General features: G+C 42.4%; 1 protein-coding gene across 1 annotated transcript in view; it reads right to left on the bottom strand.

The window, feature by feature from the left end:
• Positions 1 to 22,156, bottom strand: part of LOC103253723 (zinc finger protein Aiolos-like) — a 75,287-nt gene that overhangs the window by 51,980 nt on the left and 1,151 nt on the right. The window contains exons 2-3 of the mRNA XM_008051964.1: positions 8,269 to 8,322; positions 5,533 to 5,634 (exon numbers count right to left, since the gene is read on the bottom strand). Of these exons, the coding sequence (XP_008050155.1) occupies positions 5,533 to 5,634; positions 8,269 to 8,322 (156 nt within the window). The remainder of the gene's footprint in view (positions 1 to 5,532; positions 5,635 to 8,268; positions 8,323 to 22,156) is intronic.

Genomic DNA, 22,156 nt, shown 5'->3' with positions numbered 1-22,156 from the left:
AGTATAAACTCAGAACTGGTTGGTTTGTATAGAGAGGTGTTCCTGGCTGAGCTCTTCATTATCTCCAAGTCAGGAAACTGGCTAGCCCTAGGAACAGTCTCTCCCAAGGTTTGCAAGGCCCCAAATGCCAAGAAAACAAAAAATAAGAAAATATGGTAATATAATTGGCCCTGTAATGAGTGAATGTCAAACAAATACAGAATCTAAGAAAATACAGTTACTACAGGGGCCCCTTTTGCATGAACACCCCATGTAACTTTACTGCTACAAAACTGAGCAACAGTCCAAGAAGCCTTATTGAATTTGCTGTTTCAGCATCCCCTCATGGGATTCAGATGTTAATAAAAATATTAGATTGTTTAATAAGAAAATGGGGAGAGACAGAGGAAAGAGTAAAAAAACTCATCCCATCAAGGTGGATTTTTTTTTTTTTTTTTTAAGATCAAGAGATTTATTAAAGGGGCAGTTATAGGAAGGGACTGTAACCGAGAAAAAGTGAGAGAGAGAGAGGGAGAGAGAGGGAGAGAGAGGGAGAGAGAGAGAGAGAGAGGAGGAAAGAGAGAGGGGGAGAGAGGGCGAGAGAGTGTGAGAGAAAGAGGGAAGGAGAGAGAGAGAGCGAGCAAGAGAGTGACGGGAACAGAGCGTGCCACTGCACTCCAGCCTGGGTGACAGAGTGAGATTCCAACTCAAAAAAAGAAAGAAAGAAAGAAAGAGAGAGAGAGAGAGAGAGAGAGAGAAAGAGAGAGAGAAAGAGAGAAAGAAAGAAAGAAAGAAAGAAAGAAAGAAAGAAAGAAAGAAAGAAAGAAAGAAAGAAAGAAAGAAAGAAAGAAAAAGAAAGAAAGAAATGGGATAAATAAGGCCAGGTGTAGTGGTTTATGCCTGTAATCCCACCACTTTGGGGGGCTGAGGCAGGAGGATAGCTTGAGCCCAAGAGTTCAAGACTAGCCTAGGCAACATAGCAAGACCTCATCTCTACAAAAAAAAAAATAGCCAGATGTGGTGGCATACATCTGTAATACTCAGGAGGCTGAGGCAGGAGATTTGCCTGAACCTAGGAGGTCGAGGCTGCAGAGAACTGTGATTGTGCCACTTTACTTCAGCCTGCATGACAGAGTGAGATGCCAACTTAAAAAAAGAAAAGAAATGGGATAAATATAACCGACACTGATGAGACTGAAGCAAAGGTCTTAATATGGTAATATTGAAGGTTGGACAGATCAAAGGGACCCCTTGCTAGTCCCCCTACATGAAAAGGCCCCAAACAAGTTCTATTTACCCCAGTTTAGGAAAAAAAAATTAAAGCCAGAAGGTAAAGATTACAATGAAAAATTTAATCTGAAGTTGTTTGAGGCAAGAGTCAGATAGATTAATTACAGTAAAGATTGACAAAAGGACCAGGGTCTTTTGGCTAAGCCCCTCACTAGGGACCCAAAAGCCTTTTGCACACTCATGTAAGAAGGGGCTTCAATTAAATTGACAGAACATAGAAATGTAAGAGTTGATAGGATTAAAACGAAGATTTAGATACAAATTTGGATGTTTATGTGAAGAAGCTGTGTCTCCTTTACCTAAATGTTTTATAGGAATGAAAGTTATGTCTGACTAGGGAACACCTCTCCCACCTAGTATTATAAAACTAAACTTGAAGTCCCAGTGGAGGACTGGGACTCAGAAATGTAAGGGCTGATGGGCTTAAGATGAAAGTTTGGAGGAAAAATGGTATGTCTGAAGTTGTTGTGTCTCTTTTACCTGAATGTATTATGAGGATGGACATTGTATCTCTGGGGAACTGTCTCTGTAAAACAGAAGGCATGTAAATCTACCCTTCAAGCAATATTTCTTTTCTTTTTTTTTTTGAGTTGGAGTCTCACTCTGTCACCCAGACTGGAGTGCAGCGGCCGCTCCCGGCCACCACAGCCTCGACCCGCTAGGCTCCGGCGATCCTTCCACCTCAGCCTTCCAAGTAGCCGGAATTACAGGCATGCGCTACCACACCCGGCGGAATTTTTGATTTATTGTAGAGATGAGGTCTCGCCAAGTTGCCCAGGTGGGTCTTGAACCCGCGGTCTCAGGCAATCCACTCACTTCAGCCTCTCAAGGCACGGGATTACAGGCTGAGCCACCGAGCCCGGCCAAGCAATATTTCTTAAACATGCTAAATGGGAACATACAAGATGGCCTGAACTCACACAGTGAAGAAGAGAAGCTGGAGTGTGGTATGGACAAATTCTCTTTAATAGCTCTATGCAAAGTGTAGACTAGAACTTATGACAAAAACCTGTGAATGCTTCTCAGTGACAACAACTATTGGGACTTTGGACTAGAGTATTCCCACTTGAGGGGCAATTACAAGCCGCTACTGGACAATCATTGAAACTGCCCCTATGATTGAAAGACAAACATAATTTTACAACCTAAAATACCAATGAAGTCTTGGATGATGTCAGAGAAATGCTCTAATGGGGAGGGCAACGTCCAGAATAAAATGGAAACGGTTTACACATTTCCTGTTACCTGGGGAATGCAAGGATGAGGTACTCACGAGGAGGGGACTTCTTTTCCCCTGGGATTTACTTGGGAACGGTGTGAGGAGCTACTGAAGTCTATTCTCACTTGCACAGTGCCTTACAAAGCAGTCTTTGACCAACAAAGAGCTGCTTGGTTTGTAGATGATAGTTCTAAGGTAAATAGACAATGTCCTGTTTGGAACACCTTTACTGTAATAGAAGAAGGTAAAAACAAATCAGCTCATGGGTTATCTGTTATTTTCCTAGCAGTGATAAAAGACTTGAACAATGACAAATGCCCCTATGCTTCAGTTTCTACTGATTCATGGGCAATGGCCAATATCCTGGCCATATGGTAAGGCAGGAGGGCAATGGAAATTTGGCCTATTAAAGGGATTCCCATATGGGACACAGCCTATGGAAATCATATGGGAATCTGAGGGGTGCATTAAAGTAGGACACATTGATGCTCAGCAGAACTCCTTTTCAGGTTGGGAAGGTGATCGCAACCAAGTGGATCTCATGGATGCTTGCTTGAGGGGACCACCTGGGCCCATGAAATGAGTAGCCATGGTGGGGGTGCTGCAGCCATGCAAAAGATGGGCTGACTTTGGACGTATTTCTCTTGCAACCTCTGAGGCACAAAATGCCAACACACTGTTCTGTCTGCTAACAAAAGAGACAGATACTGCAGATGGGAAGATTCCCTGGGGGGGAAGACCCTCACACATAGCTGGCAAGTAGACTGCATTGAAGAACAAATGCTGGTAGTTCCGGGGGCTACAGATGGATTTTGACAGTGACAAATACTGACTCTGGACTGGGCTTTGCTTACCCCGTGGTAAATGCAAATGGTCAGAGTACCATAAAAGAATCAGAACAGAGGACACTGCACCAATTTGTACTGTTGAGTCACATTTCATCAGACTAAGGAGCACTCTGTTTACAGCCCATAATGTCAAACGACAGGCAAGGACATATCCTCAGAGTAATAGTTTCATAGAGAACTGGAACAGGCAACTGAAACATTGGTTGTCAAAAACAAGGTGAGGTGTAGGCATGAAGGGCTGGTTTACACACTTGCATGAGTGTGTGCTCACACTCAACATGAGCTAACGAAGTGTCCCAAGTAGGCAGATACCTCTGTTTTTCTGGTGGATCTAGGAAAGAGGAGGTGGGGGAGAATGCCGGTGTGACTACACAATTCTTCCCAAAGGAGAGGATGCTGGTGTGATGACTATCTTTTTATTCCTTTTACACATCACTTCAACTTTCTCTTTCCTACTGGATGCAGTGGTCACAGGACTGCAACTACAAGTGCCAGAAACAAAGATAATTCCTAAGTAAAAAACTATAACTATAGTTTTATTTTTTATTTATTTTATTTTATTTTTTTGAGTTGGAGTCTCACTCTGTTGCCCCGGCTGGAATGCAGTGGCATGCTTACGGCCACCGCAGCCTCGACCTGCTGGGCTCAGGTGATCCTTCTGCCTCAGCTTTCCAAGTAGCTGGAACTACAGGCATGTGCCACCACACCTGAATAATTTTTTGATTTATTGTAGAGATGAGGTCTCACCAAGTTGCCCAGGCTGGTCTCGAACCCGTGGGCTCAGGCAATCCTCTCACCTCGGCCTCCCAAAGTACTAGGATTATAGGCATGAACCACCACACTTGGCCATAACTATAGTTTTAAACCTTCATGTCAGAATTATGAGGCAGGTTGTGCCTTCATCCCATCTGGCAAAATTCAGGTTAACCATGAATGCCAGTCAGGCACAGTGGCTCATGCCTGTAATCCCGCACTTTGGGAAGCTGAGGCAGGAGGTTGGCTTGCACCTAGGAGTTTGAGACCAGCCTGGGCTACAAAGCGAGACCTTGTCTCTAAAAAACAAAAATAATAGTAATGAATGCAGCTATATTTCCTAGTAGTAGAAAGAGCCCACTAATTCTCTGCCATACCCTATATATATGGGAGCGGACTGAGGGAGAGTTCCTTGCTAGACTAGTATTGTCACCTACAAACTGGACCAGCAGAGTGGCGGAACCTAACCTTCCTTCCAAGGGTGGAATAGAGAGAGGGAGGAATAGTAACTGAGAGTAGAGGAATGAATAAATGAGTTATATAACAAGTCCTGAGAATCATCCTAGCAAATTATTAAACAAGTGGGGAGGTGTGTGGGAACTCCTGACTTTGTAACCAAGTCAGACAGAAGTGCAGATAACCTGGGCACTGGTACTTGAGACTGGTGTCTGAAGTGGGGGCAGTATTGTGGAACTGAGCCTTTAACCTGTGGGGTCTGTGCTAACACCAGGAACTAGTATTAGAGCTGAACTGCGTTGAATCGAATTGTTGGATACCAAGTTACAGTCTAGAGAGTCGGAGAATGGGTTTGTTGGTGTTAGAAAACACCCCAAACTTTCTATAGTAAACATATATTACTTTTATAAAGGAAGAGAGTAAAATAAATTTTATTTTATTTTACTTTACTTACCTCATTTTATTTTATTTTTTGAGTCAGAGTCTCACTCTGTTGCCCAGGCTGGAGTGCAGTGGCATGCTCACAGCCACCCCAGCATCGACCTACTGGGCTCCAGCGATTCTTCTGCCTCAGCCTTCCAAGTAGCTGGAATTACAGGAGTACACTACCACGCCTGGCTAATTTTTTGATATACTATAGAGACGAGGTCTCAGTAAGTTGCCCAGGCTGGTCTTGAACCCCTGGGCTCAGGCAATCCTCTCGCTTTGGACTCCCAAAGAGCTGGGGTGGTAACAGGCTGGCCTGGCCAATAAACATTATTTTAAAAGTAAAGTTAATATAACTTGAACACTGAATAAGCACCTTAAATTCTCAAAATTTGCTAATATTCTATAACTATTAAATGCAAATATTTGTGAAATGAACAGAACTGAGTCACTCCTAACTAAACCCACAAATGCAAGTTTTCCTTGGAGAGCTGATTTCTCTTCATACTAAGCCTTCTCCTATCCACAGCCGTTCGTTTTCACCCGTACACCATGGCTTACCTCCTATGTCTTCATCTTCATTGGCTGGGCCTTCTGCACTGTCCACATTTTCTATTTCATGAGGTTTGGTTAAATTGTAGTCATTCAAAACAGCTGGGCTTTCTAAAAGATAAAAAGAGTTTAAATATGCAGTCAATTTTAAGGGATTTTTATAAATATGTATTAAGTAGACCCCCATTTAATTTTCAGTTTCACCTAAACCTTTAGTGACAGATGGTATTCCTTCACATCTACTCAAAAGGGATATATGTGAAAACGCTTGAGCTTTAGAAATATATGACCAGGGCTCTGATTCCCTTGGTGAGAAAAGAAAAAAAGAAAAAAGAAATACGCCCAGGGTTCATGTATCCTTCCAATATACATAACTTTCTTGAATATTTCTTTCATCTGAGCTAAAATGCACTCATGTTCCTTCTGGACAAAAATTCTCTCTCCAATGGTATATTTCATGATATGTAGTAGTATGCCATTGTTACTTATGACCAAGAAGTGTTAATACGTAGTTATGAGAAATACGGAGCCTGAAAACAGTGGCATAACCCAAGATGTTTTTCTATGAGGAAGCCTGTAAACTTCTGTATGCCAAATTCTGTTTTCCCCTTCTGTTCTCATTATAAATGTGATTCTATGAAAAACATATTGGACCCAAGTTCCATTATTTCTTGGAACATTTACTAGATGCTGACAAGGTTACACACATGAATAAGTCATTATGCCTGTCTTCAAGGAGCTAATACTTTACAGACGTAGATAAGAGAAGCCAACAACTATAATTCGAGATAGACTCAGACAAAAGATTAAAGGGAATACGAAGTGTCATAGAAGTTCACAAGTGAAAGGGAACAGATATTACAAAAGTATGCTTTAATACATAGCAAACTTGCTAAAAATCAAGTTTGAGGGAAAAATAATTTTGTATGATATTGATAATAGTAGAAGTAAGAAAAGAAGACCAATGTAGCTGGAATTATTTTCACATATAAGCATAGTAACTTAACAAAAAGATGATAACAGAAGAAATGAACTGAAAGTTACCTTCTTTCTGCTCAACTCCTTCCCAATATTCAGTAAAATACTTACTGAGTACCCACTAATGCAACAAATAGTCAAAAACACTGAATCCTGTGGCATTTAAGCTAGGGAAGGTGACTATAAACTCTGACAGAGGCATTCCTTTCAGCTGCAGCTATGACAGAACATATGCACTAAACTAGAAGCACATTTCATAAAATCCATCACTAAGAGGCCCCAAAAATGTAGTCACCATGGACTCCATTTTTGACTAATGAATACCCAAGTTGTCTAATTTTTATATGTTATAATGTTTACTCTATGAACTCTAAGATACTGTTCTAAACAGTGGCTCACTTTTCTCAAGCCTGCAATGACTAAAATACAGTGCACACCTAAATAATTAATATGAGGTTCACTTCAATGAAAATATGAGGTTACGCTGGGCTCGGGGGCTCAGTCTGTAATCCCGCGCCTTTGGGAGGCTGAGGAGAGTGGATTGCCTGAGCCTGCGGGTTCGAGACCCGCCTGGGCAACTTGGCGAGACCTCATCTCTACAACAAATCAAAAATTAGCCGGGCGTGGTAGCGCACGCCTGTAATTCCGGCTACTCGGAAGGCTGAGGCGGAAGGATCGCTGGAGCCCAGCAGGTCGAGGCTGCAGTGGCCAGGATCAGCCACTGTACTCCAGGCTGAGGGACAGAGTGAGACTCCAACTCAAAAAAAAAAAAAAGAAGAAAATATGAGGTTACAACTCACAGTAACACAAAAAGGCACTTAAGTGATAAATTTTGTAATATAATATAACCTTAGGCTTAAGGTGAGTTAATTGATGGAGAAAACATAGAAGCTATTTTTCAGAAATAAACTATTTTACATGTTTATAATTTATTCTAGAGCAGGAATCAGCAAACTATGGCCTGGGAACCATGTTTGACCATAGCATGTCTCTGAAAGGGCCCAGGAGGTAAGAATGGTTTTTACATTTTTTTTTTTTTTGAGTTGGAGTCTCACTCCGTCACCTAGACTGGAGTGCAGTGGCCGCTCGCAGCCACCACAGCCTCAACCTGCTAGACTCGGGCGATCCTTCCACCTCAGCCTTCCAAGTAGCTGGAACTACAGGCGCGCGCTACCACACCCTGCTAATTATTTATTGTAGAGATGAGGTCTCGCCAAGTTGCCCAGGCGGGTCCTGAACTCGTGGGCTCAGGCAATCCACTTATCTCGGCCTCCCAACGTGCTGGGATTACAGGTTGAGCCACCGAGCCTGGCCGGTTTTACATTTTTAAAGGATTGTAAAAAATACAAAGAATATGTGACAGAGACCCTACGTGGCCTGCAGTCTAAAATATTTACTAACTGGCCTTTACAAAAAAGTTTGCTGACCACAGTTCCAGAGGAAAAAGCACAAGTTGTTGAAATGCAAGCTACTATATTACTCAGCAAAAACTGTCTTTATCCAAATCAATCAGTTGAAAAATTAAAAAAACTAAAAATTTAAAAAATTTAAAAACAGCGATCAACATAAAGTAGATTATGGTTTGGACCTAAAAGAACTTACGTGATCTAAATGTATGAGTTACATTTTAACGAGCAAGAGGCAACCGCGTTTAAAAAAACACACACATCTCCATGGCATTTTTACTATAATCAGAATAAACATATTCCGTTTTCTTTGATATTTTTAGTAAAGGCATATTTCTAGAGACTAAAGACCTGATATTACCTGTGGGCACAGACTGCTCCTGAGTCCTTTTCAGTTCCACATTTGGTTGTATATCTGAAAAGAAAGAAGTTATAAATATTAGCTACTTAGGGTACATCTCTATCGATGTGAGCATTCCAAATTTAATAACCATATCATTTTGGAAAAACTTAGAAGCAGAATTCCTCTTTCAGATCAGGATTACTCTTCCTCTATACCAGAGGTGTCTAACATTTTGGCTTCCCTGGGCCACAACGAACACAGAGGAACTGTCTTGGGCCACACATAAATTAGATAATATAGCTAGTGCATATACATAATAAGAGTTTTTTGTATTTTTATTAGAAAAATGAGAACAATATAAAAGTAGTGGGAAATTTGAACCTTATTTTTGTAAAACTAATCTATCAATGTCTGGTTCGATGGAAGTGGTCGCAATTCTTAGTGACTTCTCAAGGGGCTCATCAGAAATGTTTGTTCGAATTTTGCTTTTCATGCGCTTCATAATTGAAAACAATTGCTCACAAATGTATGTGCTGCCAAAAAGCGATATGAATAAGGCATGATTGTGAACTCCAAAAATGGAGCTATGCAAGAGATCATGAAGAACATAAACACTAAAAAACATATAATGTTAAAAGATTTTGTGGGGGCGCATTAATAGTTGTCCTGGGCCACATGTGGCCCATGGGCTGCAGGTTGGATATGTCTGCTTCATACCTTCCCTAAAAAAGTGCCTCAAGGAGAATGAAAGGAATTATTGATGCAGCAACGTTACTCTAAGAACTTTTTACCAGAGACCTACTCATACCAAGAACAACAAGCAAGAAGTGGGTCCCATTAGAAAGAATTTCAGATATTCTTTCTTATTCTCTCCTCCCAATATTTTATTATAAACATTCTCAAACATATAGAAAGAAAAGTTAGAAGTAGTATACTTCTATACACACTGGAATACTATTCGTCCACACACAAAAAAGAAAAATCATGTCATTTGCAATAACAATGCATGGAAATAGAAGTCATTATGTGTTTGGTTTTGTTTTTTAATAGAGATGGGAGTCTCACTATGTTACCCAAGCTGGTCTCAAACTCATGGCCTCAAGCAATTCTCCTGCCTCGACCTCCCAAAGTGCTGGGATTACAGGCATGAGCCACCGCACCCGGCCAGAATCATTGTTAAGTGAGATAAGTCAGGCACAGAAAGACAAATATCGCATGTTCTCACTCATATGTGGGAGCTAAAAAAGTTGATTTAATGGAAGTAGAGAGTAAAATAATAGATAGACTGGAAAGGTGTACGGGTGGAGGGAATGAAGAGAGGCTGGTTAATGGGTACAAGCATACAGTTTAATAGAAAGTGTAAGTTCTAATGTTCAACAACAGAGGAGGGTAACCGTAGTTCATAGCAATGTATTGTATATTTCTTTCTTTTGTTTTTTTTTTGAGTTGGAGTCTCACTCTGTCACCCAGACAGGAGTGCAGTGGCTGCTCCCGGCCTCCGCAGCCTTGACCTGCTGGGCGCCAGCGATCCCTCTGCTTCAGCCTTCCAAGTAGCTGGAACTACAGGTGCGTGCTACCACGCCCAGCTAATTTTTTATTTTATTGTAGAGATGAGGTCTCACCAAGTTGCCCAGACGGGTCTTGAACCTGTGGGCTCAGGCAATCCACTCACCTCAGCCTCCCAAAGTGCTGGGATTACAGGCTGCGCCACGGAGCCCGGCTTTTTGGCCTTTCTTAAACAAATGCGCCTGGCGGATCTTTAAAGTTGCAACTTGCCTTTCAAAAGGAAATACCTTTAACTGCTGCTGGGCTAGTGGGAGATATTCAGTCAACCCAGGTGAGGCCAACTGCTGTTCCTGAACCAGCTACATGTTTCTGTGTTTATTCACTCAATCATACAAGAAATATATTTGAGCATTTGCCACATCCTGCCACATTGTCATAGAGTGTGTTTTACATACTTTTTTTTTTTCCTGAGTCAGAGTCTCACTCTGTCGCCCAGGCTGGAATGCAGTGGCATGCTCACTGTCACTGCTGGGCTCAGGTGATCCTTCTGCCTCAGCCTTCCAAATAGCTGGAACATCACCACACCTGGTTAATTTTTTGATTTATTGTAGAGATGAGGTCTCGCCAACTCATCCAGGCTGGTCTCAAACCTGTGGTCTCAGGCAATCCTCTCACTTTGGCCTCGCCTCCCAAAGTGCTGGGATGATAGACGTGAGCCACTGTGCCCGGCCGAGTATGTTTTCTATTTCAATTAGCAAATGTTTCTGAAGAATGCGTTTCTTCTGTCCTGTGTCTCAAACTGGCATGAATGCATTGTGTTCTGCCTTGCCATCAAATGTGAGGGGCTCCAGCCAAAGCTATGTGACCATCTTTGTGTACCTCCTGCTTCAAACACGTCTCTTTACTTGGCAGCTGAGACCCCTTTGAAGATCTCAGGCTTTGAAGATTTCAGAAGATGATACGTTTGGATCAGTTTGATTTTGGGGAATCCTTATTCACATACAGCAGAAGTACAATGTGATGACGACACAGCTCAGCACTGGGGCTCTGTCATTCTTGTCGCTCTAATTCAAGTAGCTGTCTATAGCCCTCAGGCTCCCTCACTCTGTGGTTCTACGTGACTAAGTCCTGCAAAGCACAGTGGCCCTTTCTCAGGAAGTGGGCACCCTCTTCCACCCACAGTAAGCAGCTGCTCCTGCAGTCTTGACCCAGATCTGCCCATGACTCTGAGTGTTCAGTTTCATTCTCCAGTTAGCTCTATTAGGAGCAAAGCTGGGATTTTGACCTTCATCCACCTGATTCCATGTTTTATGGCGTGTTCTGGTGGTGCTCACCTTCTTCTTCATATCACATCTGAGGTGCATGTGGATGATGGAAATGGAGCAAGGCAGTTTTTTTTTTTTTTTTAGTTTATGAAAGTTTATGAAGTCAGTATCTGCACATGCACAGAAGACTAGATATTGAGTACCAAAACCACTGAAATATCGATAGCGGTTATCTCTGGATGGTAGAATTCATGGCAATATTTATTTTTTGTGTGTTTTCCTGCAATTTCTAAATTAATGTAGGTTGAATAAGCTTTTGCGTTAACATAAAGGCACACGTTTTAGTTTTAGGCTAAAAAGCAGATTAGAGTTATTTCTGGTAAGTGTCCCAAGGGGACTACATCCAAGGTGCCATGCTGGTCTGTTGCAGCTTCCAAAAGGGGAGATCGGAGGCGATGACAGACCAGTAAAGGGAAGTGAGGTCTCTTGGGGTGTTTTTTTGTGATTCTTTTTATTATAAAGATTTGGGGTACAATTCGGGGTTAGGTATACAAACATCGATCATGCAAGTACCCTTGTGGATGAGGTATGCCCCTCCCTCCCCTAGCAGTTTCCCTCAACTGCCAATCCCTCCCCCACTCCCCTGACAGTTTCCCACTACTGCCAATCCCTTTCTTATGGTATTATAATTGTTCAAGGTGCAGTCATAAAGTAGGACAAATATATGGACTTTGCAGCAACTTGGATGGATTTGGAGTCGATCATACTCAGTGATCTATCCCAGAAACAAAGAACAGAGTGCCATATGTTCTCACTCATAAGGAGTCAGGCAGTTTTGAAGGCTCATGGCCTGTAAGTCCAGTGGTTTGTCCTGACGCCTGTCCTCAGCTAGCTCCACACTGAGGATTTCTTCTTCACCGAAGGGAAGAGATGCTCGATGAGGCCTGCTTAGCACCTAAAGTGTCTCTTTCACTCCCCTCCTTCTTCAAGGTCCAATTTCAGTCTCCTCTCCTCGATGAAGCCTCCTTGACCACCAAAACCCACAGACATATTGTCATCTCAACGATGGTCACCAACTTAGCTCTACCGAGTACCTGTGTTGTTCCAGCTGTTGGATTGAAGAATGCAGATTGACACACATGAATGACAAGATTCCCACTCTTGAAGGAGACACTATTTGTAGGAAATGTCACAACCCTTGTTATTGTATCACTGTGGAATGCAGCCTTGTCAACAGCTCCAGGGTTCGTGTAGTTTTCTTTGTGAATGGTGCCCCCTAGTGTTCTGCAACTTGAAGGGCAAGTTGATGGAATGCTAATCTGATATTGCTATCTTTTTAAAAAAACTAATTAAAAACTTTTTGAGGGTAAGGGCTCTATTTTGGTAATTTGTGTATCCTTATGCACAGGGTTTAGCATGCTGATTTTTTAAAATCAAAATTCAGGAAATACTCAATTGAGTTATTGAAATAGCCTTCCTGGTGAGATTATCAAATTAACTTGTACACTGTTGTGGGAGCAGTTGGATACTGATTCCTTCTCCATCATGGTGAGGGGGTGGAGAGGAAGATAAATAATTCATTTTCATGAAGTTCTCCAGGTAATTCTCGTCAGACCATTTTAAAAATGTTGTGTCAGGTTTTGGCATGCGAAATATCAGGAAGCAGACCGACTGACACGAAACTCTTCAATATACCACAAACAGCTGAGAAATTGTAGTCAGGGCCCATGAGAAATCTCCATATAATATGATAGACTGCAACTACAGAAACTCCAAACGAACAAAATTAACAAGTACTTAAAGGGAAGAGAAAGATTTTGATTAAATTGTGATATTGTAGTTGCCTATTGTTGCATAACAGACAAATCCAAAACCATGTGGTTTGAAACAAAAATGAGATATTATTTCTCATGATGGTGTGGGTGGGCTGGGCTCAGCTGGGTGGTTTCTCAGCTCCATGTGGTGAAACTGTGGTCACTCATGCAGCTGTATTCAGCTGGAAGCTTGGCTGGGGCTGGAACATTCAAGAGGCCCTCATGTGGTCCAAGGCTTTCTTCTGGTAACATCTCATCATCCAGGAGTCTAACCCCAGCTGCCCTGTAGCATGTCAACTGACTTCCAAAAGGAGGAAGCAGAAGCTGCCAACTCTCTTTCTTTCTTTTTTTAAAATATAGTTTATTTAAAAGTAAATTAGGGAGAGAGAGGGAGAAAGAGAAGATGGACCTCCCCAAGTTGGGGGAGGGGACCAAAGCCAGAAAGCATGGCGACAGCCATAGCTCAAAGAGCACATGGCCACACCAGAGTCTAGCAAGGCAATGGCTGCCACTTCTCTTAAAGACTGGATTTAGAAGCCCTACAATGTCACTGCTGCTGTGTTCTGTTGGACAAGACGTGTGACAGGGCCGGCCCAGATTCTAGGGGAGAAGAAATAGACTTCATTTCTTTTTTTTGTTTGTTTTTGAGTTGGAGTCTCACTCTGTCGCCCAGACTGGAGTGCAGTGGCCGCTCCTGGCCACCGCAGCCTCGACCTGCTGGGCTCCGGCGATCCTTTCCCCTCAGCCTTCCGAGTAGCCGGAATTACAGGCATGTGCTATCATGCCTGGCTGATTTTTTGATTTATTGTAGAGATGAGGTTTCACTGCCCAGGTGGGTTTCAAACCCGCGGGCTCAGGCATTCCACTCACCTCAGCCTCCCAAAGGCGCTGGATTACAGGCTGAGCCACCGAGCCCGGTGACTTCATTTCTTAATATAAGGAGTGAGTACAAGGAGGAGAGGAATTGTTGGTGACCATATTTGGGTACTATCTATCACACATGTTCAGAGTCACAGCTGGCACACCCAGTAAGAAGTGCTATATTTTTGGGCCATCTAAACTAACAATGGACTGCTACTCGGAAATAAAAAGGAAGGAAATAGATACATGTTGCAACATGGATAAATCCCCAAACATCATACTAAGTGAAAGAAGTTAGCCACAATGGCCACAAATTTACTGTGATTTCACTTGTATGAAATATCCAGAAGAGGCCAATCTAAGGGACAAAAACTTGATTAGTGGTTGTCTGGGCCTGGAGGTAGGAATGGGGATTAATTGTAAATTGACGTGAAAGACCTTATTGGGGTGAAAGAAATGCCTTAAAACTAGATGACGTGGATAGTTATACAATCCAGCAAATTTGTTAAACATCATTGAACCGCGCACGTAGAAGGAGTGACTCTTATGCCACGTAAATTATATTTTAATAAAGCAGCCAAGAAAAGACGAGGTGACAGCCTTTAATTCAAAAGAAATGTTCCTGAAGACCTGTCCTGATTCAAATCTTGCACAACTTCAAGTTCTTTTTCCCACGGGAATAGTGCAAAGTAAAGGGGGCATATTCTCAAAGTGCAAAACCGCATACTAATGGTGGTCTATTTTGGCTTTCACTGCCTTTTGTTTTCTTTGCCTTACATCTTTTACACATTTTTTAGTGCGCTTTCCTAATTTAACAACAGAGCATATCAAGGTTGATATCTAGCCTTCCTCATAACTTTTTGTCACATCTAACTTCCATATCCAAGCTACTGATGTGCAGCAGTGTTTTTCAGCAGTGGGGCCATTGCTTACAAGAGCACGTGGATGATGCTGTTATAGACTACTCGAAAGATTTTCATTTTTCTCTTTTTAAAAATTTCTGTTCTTTAAAAAAAAAGCTCTCATCCCATGACAAATTAAAAATGTTTTAATTTTTAACAGCTGTCAAATTTCAAATGAGAGCACAGTAACCACTAAGACCACTGGCCACAGTCTAATCACAGTTTAATCACAGTTTAAACACAGAGCCTGTTGATTAAAGGTGGCAGGTATTTCTGTTAACAAGTTAGTGACACCTTCCAAGGTTGTGACAAAAATACAGTTCACGAGTCTCTCAATCTGCCCACCTTCAAATTTTGCAAGTTCTGACCAGTTTGGAATTTTGCTCACAAAGTGAAACTTTATTCTTACTTCATGTACTACAGGACTTGAAATAATTCAAAATCACGTGAGACGTACATGCATTATGTTACAGAGTGGCTGATGTGGGGAGCGTTGCCAACCTTGCCCTCCCTGCCCCGCATCTCAAGTTACTGAGTTGGGAAAACCTCCACATTCTGCATGTGCAATTCCAGACGGCCCAGGAACCCTTTGGATTTGCTTCTATTCAATTTGTAAGGAGTTTGTGTTCCATGAATTTGCATGAAGTCTCAGGTTAGACTCAATAATCCTAAATACCAAGTGAAATTCTGTCTGATCCATTCAGCCTGTGGAGCTTGTCAGAGACTCCAAAATTGGCTTGTATTTCTTCAAGGATTTATGAATCTGGGCAGGAACTTGAGGTTCATAAAGTGATCCAGCCAGAATTGCTTAGGCTGGGATTTCCAGAGGGGTTTCGCACATTTCTCCGTCCGTGTCAGGCAAGTTGTCATTGTCTGCTGGACGCAGGTCCTGCTCTCCCTAAATGACCTCACCACCTGTTTTGGATCATCATGTCTTCATTGATGTTATGAGTTCAGTTGTGTTTCTTCCAGATTCATATGTGGAAGTCCTAATATCTATTTAGTATCTCAGAATGTGACCTTAGTGGGAGGTGGGGTCTTTACAGAAATCATCAAGCTAAAATGAGGTTGTCAGAGTGGCCCCTAATCCCATATGACTGGTGTCCTTATAATCAAGGGAAATTTGGATAGACATGCACATAGGGAGAACATCATGCAAACATTAGGGCAGAGGTCAGAGTGATAGGCCTACAAGCCATGTGCATGCGCAACCTTAGAGCAATCATAACATATACAAATTGGTCTTCTGCCTTCTTTCTACTTAACTAAAAAAATTAAAGAGACTTCTCATAAGAGAAGCCTTTTCCTTATTTTATTTTATTTTATTTTAGTTTCTTTTTTTTGAGTTGGAGTCTCACTCTGTTGCCCAGACTGGAGTGCAGTGGGCCGTTCCCGGCCACCGCAGCCTCGACCTGCTGGGCTCCGGCGATCCTTCCGCCTCAGCCTTCCCAGTAGCCGGAATTACAGGCATGTGCTACCACGCCTGGCTGATTTTTTGATTTATTGTAGAGATGAGGTCTCGCAAAGTTGCCCAGGTGGGTCTCAAACCCGCGGGCTCAGGCAATCCACTCACCTCAGCCTCCCAAAGGCGCGGGATGACAGGCTGAGCCACCGAGCCCGGCTTCCTTATTTTAATAAAGTATCCACTATGATCATTTTAATGAATACTCTAGAAACTCTCCTTTAAGCATTAGAGGCTCTTTTTTTGGGGGAAGAGCCTAAGAGTGACCTGGCCAAAGTTGAAGAAAAGCTGAAACAACTCCCTATGTTACCTGTGATTTTATGTTTCTATATTTTGATGCTTAGTTAGCAAACATCAGTGATGTCTGTTGAATGCTGTTTCAGCTACTATTGCTATTAAACATATCACCAACGTGGTGTAAAACAGCAACCATTTTATTAAGCTCATGGTACTGTGGGTCAGGAATTTGAGAAGTTATGGTCAACTCAGTAGGTGCAGTTCATCTCTGCTCCATGATGTTTGAGGCCTCGACTGGGAAGATTTGAAAATTGGGGGTCAACTTGATTACTGGGATCTGAAACCATCCAAAGGCCCTTTCATTCCTATGTCTACGGGTTGATGCTTACTATTGGCTGAGACCTTGGTTGGGGTCTCAGCTGGGGATGTCTGCTGAAACATCTAGAGCTGGATTCTTTTTTTTTTTATTTTCCTTGAGTTGGAATCTCACTCTGTTGTCTGGATTGAGGGGCAGTGTTATAGTCATGGCTCATTTTGACCTTCTGGGCTCAGGCGATCCTTCTGCCTCAGCTTCCCGAAGTTGGGACTACAGGCACATGCCACCATGTCCAGCTAACTTAAAAACATTTTATTTTGTAGAGACGAGGTCTCACTGTAATGCCCAGGCTGGTCTTGAACTCTTGGGCTCAAGCAGTCCTCTTCTTGCCTCTGCCTCCCAAACTGCTGGCATTACAGGCGTGGGCCATTGTACCTGGCCTCCAGCTGGATTTTTTTTTTGAGTTGGAGTCTCACTCTGTGGCCCAGGCTGGAGTGCAGTGACAAAAAGAAAAAACAAAAACCAAGAAAAAAAAAAAAAAAAAAAAAAAAAAAAATAAAAGCCTCAATATTACGTTATCTTATACTTTCAAATAGTATTAAAGGAAGGTGTGGGATAATGAATAACTGATTAAAAAGGGTGGTTGAATGAATATAACTGAACCTTGAACAATAGTATGTTGAATTAGTGTCATGAAGGTTTCTCAAAATATAAATGGAAGGCCATTCATTGAAACTTAAATTGAGAAAATGGGGCTTCTGAGGGGTTGGTTTCATATGGAAATCCTCAGTGGTGTCACCTGGGACTTGCATTTCTGTCCCTGCACCTCTGGTCTCTTGGGCAGTCAAGCACACTGGGCTCAGACCCAGGCAGGACCCTTCCTGCCACTCTGCATATTCTTGCTCTTGTAAAGCTGGAATGCCTAGTCTCTTTCTCATCTCTCATGTCTTTTCAGAACCAGCTATATTTTGTCCTCTTGGAGCAAAACACTGCTGTTTCTACCTTTTACAGGAAGTTGAATCCCACAGTGGATACTTACCATGATGTATATTGGTCTTTAACTGGAACTGTAGGGTCAGGCTCACACTGTAGGGCATTTAACATTTTGTTTTCTCATGTCTGCCTTTCATCTTCACTTTTTTTTTTTTTTGAGTAGGAGTCTCACTCTGTTGCCCAGGCTGGAGTGCAGTGGCATACTCATGGCCACTGCAATCTTGATCTGCTGGGCTCAGGCAATCCTTCTGCCTCAGCCTTCCCAGTAGCTGGCACCACAGGGGTGCACTGCCATGTCTGGCTAATTTTTTGATTTATTGTAGAAACGAGGTCTTGCCAAGTTGCCTGGGCTGGTCTTGAACCCCTGGGCTCAGGTAATCCTCTTGCTTTTGCCTCCCAAAGTGCTGGGATTACAGGTGTGAGCCACCGTGCCTGGCTTCATCCTTGTTCTTTATGTCCTGTAAGTCTGAACTCCAGATACCAAACTCTCCCAGCTGGATTAGTCCCCCAGGAAGTGTGGTCCAGTTTGCTCGTTAGAGAGAAGAATAAGCATTGGAAAAAAATGTAAACAGAGAATTTGGGAGAATCAAAAGAAAATCTTCACTCATGAAATTTAATGCTGTTTTTAACCATGGAAATGCAGTTTGACTGGATCATGAGGAAATATGATCACATTTCAACCCGAGAACAGCAGTCTGAAGCGGGGATTATTACTGTAACCCCATTTTATAGATAAGCATACGGAGGCACAAAGAAGTCAAGAAGCCCAAGTTATTTGAAGTCCTGATGTCTGACAAGAAGACCTGTGCCCTTGTCTTTTATTCTGTACTGTGTTATCTGACAACTTTGGATGATCTTTTCTGCTACTAGGCTCAGAATTTTCCAGACTCAACTGATCTGAAGGAAGAATTGCTTGCAGTCTGTGATCTTCAGAACTCGATTTCATAGGAGGGGGCCCATGACTCCCTTCATCGATAAGTTGATGTTCTCCCAATCCTGCCCTTTTGAAGTACTTTTTATGTACTTATTTTAAACATATTTTAATAGAGAAATCACCAATGTGCAAAAGTTACGAATGAACCGATAGACCATAAAAGATGTTCATTAGGGAGATAAGACCTCCCTAGTTTTTTGGCAATCATTTTACGATATTTCTGATTAATGATTTCATTTGGCCCATTTCAATGTTCAGTGGTCTTCATTTGTTAGTGTTGATTATAGGATGCCATGCCTCGCTGGAATCTGACTCGTTTTGACCAACAAATGTGAATTAAAATCAATAGAAATGTCATTAGCATCCCAATATCATGAAAGATAATATAACCATTTCTCATGCATTCAGTTTATTAAAATTTGCTAAAGTGTGAAATATGAAGGACAAGTAATGATGTTTTAATCTCTCACCAAGGTAACAATTGAAAGCTGATTGATTTCATTCAGTAATTATAAAATCAGAATGATGGAAGATTGTAATCAAGTAGGATTCATTCTCCTACTCTGTCACTCCTCCATGCAAGATAAAATTCTCATCTGCATCATCTCTTTTATCTGAAAAGAAATCAAACTTCTATTTGCTTCGCTAAATCCGTGAGGCAGAGCACAGCCTTTCCTGACTCTGGAGGGAGGGCGAGGCGCTCCCTGCCTGCTCAGAGCTGAGAAGGAACGGACAGCCTCGAGGAAGGGACAACCCTTCTGTAAGTCTGGGTTGTCTCTGGGTAGGCCAGTTCTACTGGGATCTACGTTTTCTTTCTTTTCTTTTTTTTTTTTTTTTGAGTTGTAGTCTCACTGTCGCCCAGGCTGGAGGTTAGGGGCACACTCACGGCCACCGCAGCCTCGACCTGCTGGGCTCCGGCAATCCTTCCTCCTCAGCCTTCCGAGTAGCTGGAACTACAGGTGCGCGCTACCACGCCCGGCTAATATTTGATTTATTGTAGAGACGAGATCTCGCCAAGTTGCCTGGGTGGGTCTCGAACCTGCGGGCTCAGGCAATTCACTTGCCTCGGCCTCCCAAAGTGCTGGGATTACAGCCTGAGCCACCGAGCCTGGCCGGGATCTGCATTTTCAAGTGATAGTGTCCCTCCAACTGTGGCATGGTCTACTGAGTGAGACAGGGACTTGTTCCTCTTTTCCTGGTTTATCTAAGTCAACTCTGGGTGAATGTAGCTGACCAAACAGTATAGGCCCACAGTTAGTTCACTTGATTTATAGTCAGTGGGAGGGGACATTCTTTGTTCCAAAAAGGCTGACAAGAACCCTAGTGTCCTTATCTTTGAAGATATGGGAGAATTACGATGAGCCTATGGATATGTAGTTGTTAGATTTGGTACAATGAGTGGGGAAGAAGAGACAGTGGACACAAGAAAAGGGAAGGGACTGGATCCATGCTGCTAGGACTAAAACCTAGAAATTCAATCCTTGGAAGAGAAGAAGCCCAGGAGAATCGGGAGGGGCTAACAATGTCAAGGGCTCATGTCCATTATTTTAGGGGCTTGGTTGGTGACTTTGAAGATACAGGTCGGAAGTAGGTCATATCTAGCTTGGGAGCCACACACTCTTACCAGGAAGATAAGAATTCCTTGGGGAAGGCTGTCTACACTGTATGTGACTTCCCTGGCCCTCAATTCGATCATATGCCCTGTTATATGCTGTCACAGAACCCTGGGCTTTTCCTTCCTGGCGCTTTTCACAGAATCGTGTTTGTGAGACTCTTTGGCTAATATCTGTCTTCCCACCATTAGGCTGAATATGTGGTGGGGGCAAGAACTGAGCATGTCTGTGCTTTGAATATGGGGGAAAAATATTCCTCGTGTCAGCTCAAAATCTTTCTCTCTCAAGAATCCTGACCTGCACAAGAACTTGCATTGCTGTGTTAGAAGTGTTTTTCCTACTTGACTGCAAAAGATGTCCATCTGTCTCTTAGACCGTCCGGTTCCTGCTCTACCAGCCATAATGATTCAATGTCTATAGGACCTGATTATATAACAGTTTAGAAGTGATTTTATAACATAGGCTACAAATTAATCAGGAAGTACTTCCATTCTCAAAGGATTTGGGTGCTTTAAAGACTTTTCTTTGGGTCTGGTGTGGTGGCTCATGCTTATAATTCTAGCACTCTGGGAGTGCCGAGGTGAGGGGATAGCTTGAACCTAGGATTTCAAGACTAGCCTGGGCAATAAGGCAAGACACCCCCTCATCTCTACAGAAAAAAGACTATTATTTGATGTGATTGAAGATGTGAAACCTGGGAATAAGAATTACTTAAAAAATTAAAAAAAAAAATTTTAAAGATATGGGTTACATTTCAGGGTCAGGTATACAAAGGTTCCTTATGCAAGTACCCTTGTTGATGAGGTATGCCCCTCCCTCCCCTGGCAGTTTCCTACTATTGCCAGTCCCTTTCTTATAGTATTAAGGAGTACTTTTCTCTCGCTCAGGGTAGGACAGAACATTAGGGTGATTCCATTCTGCTACACAAGTGTTTACTTCTATTGTTTTGTTACAATTACTAACCTTCCAATAGATTTTCTGTGGACCGTAGACCATTGTGAAAATATTGTTGTTTTTGGAGCCAGACATACCTGATTTTGAATCCCAGCTCTGACGGTTACTAGCTATAAGTCACCTCATCTGTAAACTTGGGAAAATTGTGCTTGTTTTGTAGGGTTGTCCCATCTCTAGCTACTAGAGATTATTGTGTTTAATATGGTGCCTGATACATTGTAAGGGCCAAGTATGGGGTAGGTTATAGTGAGGATTGTTAACGCCAAATTACAAAAAGTGAAAATTGGGAACCACAGAAGCCAGGCAATTTACTTTAAAAATCTACAACAAACTGTGAGATAGTGCTCAGGAGACACAGATATAATAGCTCTTCTAAACTTTGTGGAGAGGCAGATTTTTAGGAATGCGGTAGAAAGTTTAATATTCAGGAACATATGGACATTGACTCTGCTTCCTCCCCTACCCTAAGATGTGGCTTTGCTGATGACTGTATTATAGAACCAGAAGAGCCTGGCTTTGGAACACATTCTCTTACATGGAGGTACAGAGATTATTAGTGTACATTCTAAAATGGCTATGTCAGCTTCAAGTTTGAAAAGAGCACTGGCTTAGCAAGAGTTTGGTGGTTTTCTCACTCTGGGGGAAGACTCTTGCCTGCTTGGGGAATGTTTGTAGCAGCTGCAGGTTCTATGGGGGATAGAGAAGCCAGGCCAAAATACACAGCTTCTACTGCTATTGTGGGTGGAACTTTCCTTCTGCTAAGATTTCTTAGTTTAAAAAAAAAAGTGAGGAATGTGAAGCAGGTGTGTCCGAGGCTCTCTGCTACTCGGAATGTCCTGGAAACACTGCACTCCCTCTGCACGGTAGTTCTCATGCTAGTTTTATATTAGAAGCACTTGGGGGGTGGTTAAAGAAGTTTGTTGCCTAGCAGGGCGCAGTAGCTCATACCTGTAATCGCAGCACTTGGGGGAGGCTGAGGTGGGAGGATTGCTTGAACCCAGGAGTTCAAGACCAGCCTGGGCAACATAGTGAGACCTCATCTCTACAAA

The sequence above is a fragment of the Carlito syrichta genome, unplaced genomic scaffold (genome assembly GCF_000164805.1).
Source record: "Carlito syrichta isolate Samal-C Ts95f unplaced genomic scaffold, Tarsius_syrichta-2.0.1 Scaffold248244, whole genome shotgun sequence".
Classification (NCBI taxonomy): Eukaryota; Metazoa; Chordata; class Mammalia; order Primates; family Tarsiidae; genus Carlito; species Carlito syrichta.
This window is presented reverse-complemented; position numbering and strand designations above follow the sequence as displayed.